Genomic DNA, 7,764 nt, shown 5'->3' on the forward strand with positions numbered 1-7,764 from the left:
CTCCTGCACATCGTGCATGCCCAGCAGCGGCGGCAGAGGCGGCAGCAACAACAACAAAAAGCTCGCAGCGGCAGCGGCAGCCCAGCCTGGAGCGGCTCTCTCCTCCGACCAGGATCGAGGGAGGCTGAAGCAACTCTGTTCGCCCCCAGCCCCCAGCCGGCCACCTCCTCCGCCACCTCCTCGCCGCCGCCGCCGCCGCCGCCGCCGCCTCCGGGCGCTGCCAGCGGACGCTGCCTTGCAACATGCCGAGGAGGAAACAGCAAGCGCCCCGGCGCGCAGCAGGTACGAGCCAGGCGCTCCCCCCACATCCTCTCTTCCCAGAATCTGCCACTCCAGGTTAGATTCCGCCCTGCACCCCGCTCCTCTCTTGACCGCTGGTTAGCCAGCCTCTCTTTCGCTCCTTCTCTCTCCCACGATTTAGGAAGCAGGGTGGGGTTGTGGGGGTTGGTTGGTGGGAATAGCCACCCTCTCAGCGCCTTACTTTTGATTTTATTGGGGCTGAGACCCTTGGATTCCGGAGCTTTGGGGCACTTTCCTGAACTGTGCATCATCTGGGTGACTTGTACAAAGAGGGCCGTTGGGGTCCTCTTTGGCTTCCCCACGCCTTCCTGGTTCCCTCTCCCAGTTTTTCATCCCAAATGTTATTTATTTATGGTTTCTTGTGCCAGAGGAGGTGGTTTGGCAGGCGGCACAGAGAGACGCTTAGGACCATGTGGATAAAATTCCTTCACCCAACTTTCTTTCTTTGCCTTTGGGGGTGACACCGAGAGAGGGGGGCACCGCCACCAGACACCCTCTTCTTTCTGAATGGGCACTTCCTTTGACACCCTCGACGCTATTGATTTCTAATTTATAAGACTAAGCTGCACAGGAAACCAGAGCAAAGGAAAAAAAGGGGAAAAAACGGTTCTGGATATTGTTAGATGGTTGTCAAGAATCTTTTTTTACATTCCTTTTTACACTTGCCAGAGTTTGTTTTTTAGCATATCCATATACTTTTCCCTTTTAACTTTTTTTTTTTTTTTTAAAGAAACTGGTCCACTTTATTTACCATCAGCAGTGCTAGCTCTTGTTAAATTTGCAAACCGGATATTTTTGTGTGTGGAAAGGCCAGGTTTGCAAAACAAATACTTCTTCCTTCCTCCATGCCTTCCTTTTAAAAACAAAACACCAAACTCCTTACCTTTTATTTTTGCAGCCCTTTTTAAGGCAAGGGGTGGGTGGAGATCTGGGTCTGGAGCAGAGTTTCCTTGGCCTGTTGCCATCCTTGATTTGATGGCTGATTGATTGCCTGTCATCCAGTTGCCTTTGATCTATTCATTCCCAATAAACCTCAATAAATCACTTGCCATGGTAACGCCAGACTCTGTATGACATCACGCACGTGGCCTGTCAGCTCTGCCAGTGCAACTTTCAGGGTTTCTGGTTTGCTTTAGTTGGGGTGGCATGGACGGAGAGAGTTGATTAGGGGAGATCTTCTTGCACTGGAAGATCCCCTCCTTACAGAGTACTGAAGGGGGGAGGATCAGTATTCTGTGGATATTTAAGTGTGGGAGATGAAGTTCTTGTAATCTTTAGGAAGCAGACATATGCAAGGTATGCTGAGTGCCCTTTGATTTTGAAGTGGTTGTCGTCCTATGTTTAATCAGGGAGTTTATCATTTCTTGTGGCAATGAGAAGGAAGGTATACTTCTCAACAGCATCTTCTCAGAAATGGCTTGGTCTACAAGATAACCAGGCAGGCAGGCAGGCAGGCTGGCTGGCTGGCTCTCATGGGCGACAAGTTTGATTTTTCTTGAAATGAATCATCATGCATGGCATACATGCATCTTAACTTAATTCCTACATATCCATTTCCCCCAAAGCATGCCTCACCGATCGCCTTCCTTTCTTGAAGTTGTGATAGGAGGAAACTCTTTGTTTCCTCCTTACAACACTTTAGCACTTTGCTCAGGAGCTGGGAAGTTAAGGAAAAGTTTCTGTTTGTAACAAACACGATGACGTAGGCACCTATCCCGTCTTTTGCCTTTCAGATGAATGTGAAGAAATGCTTGAAAGGTGAATTCAGAAGTTTCCCTTAACAATGATTAATTTCACTGGAAAGGAAATATCTTCCAGGAGGTTCAGGCCTGTTCCTCAGGGCTAAACCAAGTTTTGAACTTGCAGTGTTCAGGAAAGGAAAGTCTCCAGACCTCTGCTGGAATTGGGGTTGGGCTGTGCTTTCTGCTGAACCTTTATATTTTGAGGCATGCTTTCTTCTTTATATATATGCAGTTCTCACAAACAACTTACGATGTGTGCTGCACTGAGCAAAAGTGAAATCTCTCCTAGCTAACAACAGTGCAGATTTTGAATAAAGCTGAGCACCTTTGGCGGAAGCATTTAAATCACTTTAAAAAAATAAAATAAAAAGGAGAACTAATATAGCAGCATTTTTTTTAATGAAAAGAAAGAAAAGAGCTTTGCAATGTAAAGTAGCAGGTTATTTAAGAAATATTCATTAACAAAAAAAAGGGAGTTCGGGACTAATAGGAGATGGAAGAATGGATTTGCTCTATCAAAATGACCCGTCAAAACGACTTTGTTTCATATTTGATTTAATTGTCTCTCTCCTGACAGGCACATTTATCAATAGCTTAATGGTCAATCAGAAGTTGGCAGAGTGAATGCTTTCATTCTTTCTCATACACTTGCCTTGCCTTTACTTTATCAAAATGCCTTTGGCTAATGGATATAGGGAGTGGGGGTAGAGAATGAATGAGATCTGCTTATTTAAGGCAAGTGGAACAAAACTATGCTGTTCGTATAGGAAAAAATAGCCAAAGAGCTGCTTATTATTATTATTATTATTATTATTATTATTATTATTATTAAAAAACCATTTGATGCAGCAGAAGTTTTTTTTTAATGTTTTCTTCTCTTTTTTATTTAACAGCTGCAACTTGTAAGGTCCGTGACTGCTTTTGTGGTATACTCAGAGCGATGACAAATTTATTGCTTTGTACTGATAGAGCAAAGAGGAGAAAAAACGGGGGGGGGGGTAGAGGGAGAGTATGTGTGTTGGAGAGAGGAGGCATACACATTACATATCCCTTGATTCGTCACTCAGGAAATCCAGTCTCCAGCAACCTTGAGAATACTCTAGGAAAAAAAAAAATCCCCCTCCAAACTGAAAGGTCCGCTCAGCCATAAAAAAAGAAAAGTTGTTTTGCCAGCTTCATTAGTGTTCACCTAATTAGCTGTAAACCTGATGGATTCCTGACAGCTTTAATGATTGGAGATGACAAGCTCCACGCAGTGTCATCCAGCGGAATTAGGTTTGGAGCTAGTTTGATGTAATCAAGTTGATATTACACAGTCCTGGTTGCCTTTAGTTGTGCATTAACTCAATTTTCTGCTGCAGGTGACAAATGGGCTTTGGTACCTGGATAATCATGTCATAGGAATTAGGGCCCTCGTAATGGTCTGGAGTTGAATAACAACAACAAAGGACTCTCGGCAGCGTAGAGAGAGCTTGCAGCAGGTATTGCAGACAGGTGCGCAAATCCTTCATGTCTAGCCCAAGTGTGAACACCACAAGGGAGAAGACTAAAGCTGTCTTGAAGAATCAGAGAAATCTGTAAAAATGATGGTGTCTGTTTGTTTACTTTAGGACGGGTTGAGTAGGGTGGATGAGAGTAGAGGGGATGGAGCCACTGAACGGGGTTTCTAAGAGGTACCAAAAGGTTTTATTTGGATAGCATCCCCCCCCCCCGAGTTTTCATCATTTAAGTTGGGAAATGGTGTGTGCTGAGAAGGGGAACAGCATTTATTGCTGATTAGGAAAGTGTGGAGATTCTGCATTTAACAGAGGCCATTCTAGTTCATGCAAGCCATAATTATCTCACTTGGAATTACAAGCTTCCACATATTGCTTTAAAAAAATAAAATCTCCCTTTTTCAAAGATTGAGAAAAGATTATTGCTGTTTCCTTTTCAGGTGGGGTTGGACATGATGGCTGGGAATTGTAAAGGTCCCCTAGAAGTGCTTTCAGACTGCCATTATAATACACATTGAACTCAGTGGGGCTTGTTTCTGAGTAAGCATGTATAGGGCTGTGTGCAGCTCACCTTGGTGTTGTTATGGTGGAATTAGAGATTTCTCGCTTTGCACCCTGAGGATGTTGCCACCCCACCTTCAAACAATAAGGCAGAGCAAATCTGATCTGAGGCCTGGAAAAATTACAGCCAAGGCTTCAGGTGTGATCCAGAATACTTAACACCAATGGGAATTATGTCATGGATTTCAGTGCTATGTGGATTCCACCATCAGCTCTGCAAAATATGCTTTATTTTCCACAACTGTACATGTAGTTCTATTAAAATCCTTAAATTGACTTCTGCTCCTGAAAAGGACTTAAGTCAGCAGGAAAACGTACAAATAGAAATAGATGGATTTTATTTTACTTCCCTCCCATGGAAACCTCTTTGGTTATCAGAGATCACAGTGAAATTTGCAAGTTCTTATAGCCTTGGTGGCGGTAGGAGATAATCTGCCATACAGGCTGAATTATAATGCTTAGGTCTTCAGGTGAAATCTAGAAATTGGGAATATGAGTCCAGGAAGTTGAGTGTAACCCCTAAAAAAAGTTTGTACACCACAAGTAGTGTGTGTGTGTGTGTGTGTGTGTGTGTGTGTGTAGAACTGCATGCTGTGATAAAGTAAACTCTCTTCCTGAGTCCCTCCAGCCTCAGCCTCTGGGACTTTCCTTTGCTTACAAACCTGCCACATATTTCTCTGTGGGGCACAGAGTCTTCTTAGCTGACAAAATGATTAGTTATGGTTAAGGTTGTCCTTTGCAGCCCCTTACCCCTCAAAATAAAATTTAAAAGTGTGGGAAACAATGAGCAAAAGGAGGTGAGGGAGAGAGTGGAGCGTAAACGTTTGAAAAAGGAAGGAAATCCTGATTCCATTGAATGGCTTGTTGGGAAAGGGAATTTTCTAGAATCAGCTGCCACTGCTCCCATTAGCTTGACAGCTGTCAATTAGCCCTTCAGTAGTCTCCTGGGCCACAGTTTATTGCGTGCAGTTGATGTTGTCATTTTGTTCTCCGTTTTGCCTTGAGCACTATGATGAGCTGGAGTGAAATAGTCAATAACTGATGTATCAGCAGTTATTTCTTAAATTGGCTCACAAGTCTGCATTTCCCCCCTTTTTTATAGTAAAGATTGTTTTGTAAAGTGATTAGAATGAATTGTGACTGCTACAGGGTTATGGGAAATGTGGTCTAGCTTGGGGGGGTGTTAGAAGGATTATTTTTGGTGCCTTTTTTTTTTTGGTCTAGGCTGTTTTCAGGATCAGTGTGAATGTGAATGCATTAAAGGCAAGAGAGGGGAAGAGAGCGCACGACCGAGAGCATCTTCAGAGGAAAGTGCAAAGGAAATTGTGAAGGGTACAAGCTGCACACTTAGATGCATGCATATGGAACAGTGAAAGTGCGAATAAAAATAAATTTATTTGCCATTGAGAGAGGGGGTGGGTGGGAGAGAGGGAGAGAGTCTGCCCTGTAGCTTTTTACATAAACCTTGCAAGCATCGCCTCAAAACTGTGCAGCAATCCATATTTTAACCCGTTGTTTTGGCCAGTCTGAAGACAATCCTAGCTACAGCGATTCCATTTGCAAATTCTTAATATTAGACCCACTGTCTTTCAAGACAAAAAATAAAATAACAAGCAAACCAAAATGCCTCAACGTTATTCAGGAAAGTAGGTGTATGTTTGCGCTCTAACAGTGGGCTATAAAGCAACAGACTTAAACCTTACATTATTTACAAAACCATTTAGTATCATGTTCAGGACCACCCACTTCCAGGTATTCAAGGCTTTGAATTCTTTCCATTTATTCTGTTGCACCCCAAATTGGGGTTTTCTCTGTTGAAGGATTAGAGTTTTCCTATTTTAAAATAGAAAGAAAGAAAGAAAAACCCTGAAGGTGAATACAATATATTGTATTTAATAACAATGATATGGACTGGTACATCCAGACAGATAATATGCAGTTGTAATTAGACCGAATAGACAGGCATTCATTTTTAAATTTTTTGACACATGCATAAAATAGTCATATAATAAGATAAGATGACAATTTTATGTTAGGTTGATAAAGTGTCCCGATACATGCATTTAAATGTCTGTAAGCCCTTTTTTATCCAGACAGATTAATTCTAGTTTTTCAGCATTTGCAGAGTCATTAAATTAATTTCCAGAATCCCACTAAACAAGTGAATTTTTGTGTGTTTCACTTACATACAGGGGTGGAGACTGGAATCATTGTGGTTAGGCTTTTTTGTTTGAGTATTTCTGCATTGAAAACAAAGTAAAGAAAGAAAGAAAGAAAGAAAGAAAGAAAGAAAGAAAGAAGAGAGATATTCTCCACAAAGAGAAGACTTAATCCCCCCCTTATATAAGATTATTTTGAAGGACAGCATAGAATTTATTGCCAGTAAAGTTGCTATCTAAAAAGGACAGGAATATATATATATATATATATATATATATATATATATATATATATATGCAAGGATGTGTTTAGCTACCCATAATTTTGCCAACGAAAGATGCTTTAAGTTCCTTGGAGATGGGAAGAATTCATCAGCCGTGTAGAGTCGTATGTCCTTAAGGGGGGGGGGGAGCAGAGACTTCATCAAAGGGATCCTGAACGCTCGCCAGCATTATACACCATCTCATTAGCTTCGTTACAAGGGGAGGGGTGGCTTTACCCAAATAATGAACTTGAAGAATAATTTATTATTTCATATTGCGAGGTTACATTCCAATTAATCAGAGTTCTCTTTCCTTCGCTTACAAGAAAGTCTTTAGAATACAGGTGAGTTCTCCACTGCAGCAATTCTGGCAGATTCTACCATAGGGAGGAAGGTCCTTTCCTCATTCCAGAATGCCACCAACACACTTCTTCATTTTAAACCAGCCAGTGAAAATACAACCGAACTTGACCGTTCTTGCAATAATACTAAGGTTGTGGTGGTGGTTGTCATTTAAAAAGTTATTTGCTGTAAGGGCCTAATTTGTGTGTGTGTGTTTTGCTGATCCATGTTGGCTCTCAAATAAAAGCTTCTTTTTTTAACAAGTTTATAGCACAAATCAAGAGGTCAAAAGGGCAGCTGCATAATCCTGCTCCGAAGAGATGTAACATAATGTACGAAGTGATGGACCAAACTCTGGCCCAGCACCACACATTTCTGTTGTTCGTTTTCTTTCAATATTCCATTTCCATCATTAAGCTGGGCCCTCTCTCTCTCTCTCTCTCTCTCTCTCTCTGGATCTTCTGTGTTCTTTGTAGGATGCAGGTTGCATGAAACAGGCCATTTTTTAATGAACAATTTAATGTAAATGGGTTCTGAATTTAAATTAATATTAATGAAGCTTTGAGTGAATTTATTTTGCATACACAAAGAGTTGTAACTCTTTCACCCAAACACTCTTGTCTGGATCTGCTAACACATTTGATGGGCAGGCTGGTTAGCTTTTAATTTTGTATGTGTTTGTGTATTATTGTGTGTGTGTTTTTAATCGATTATACCACTTTGGTCTTGCTCTTAGCACAGCATCAAGCAGAGCATCCTCTTGGTTTAAACACACACACATACACCTGTGCTCATCTTTGCAGTTTACATTTTTTAGTAACTCTTGTCTTTCTCTTCCTCTTCCTACAATTTAGACTTTAGTCATGCATTGATGCCTTGGGAAATTGATTCGAACATTAGT

General features: G+C 41.6%; 1 protein-coding gene across 1 annotated transcript in view; it reads left to right on the top strand.

Moving 5' to 3' along the window:
• Positions 1 to 199: 199 nt before the first annotated feature.
• TSHZ3 (teashirt zinc finger homeobox 3) overlaps positions 200 to 7,764 on the top strand; it is a 114,634-nt gene continuing 107,069 nt past the window's right edge. The window contains exon 1 of the mRNA XM_081870181.1: positions 200 to 282. Coding sequence (XP_081726307.1) covers positions 243 to 282 — 40 coding nt within the window. The 5' untranslated portion in view covers positions 200 to 242. The remainder of the gene's footprint in view (positions 283 to 7,764) is intronic.

The sequence above is a fragment of the Podarcis erhardii genome (assembly GCF_964252035.2).
Source record: "Podarcis erhardii genome assembly, chromosome: 7".
NCBI lineage: Eukaryota > Metazoa > Chordata > Lepidosauria > Squamata > Lacertidae > Podarcis > Podarcis erhardii.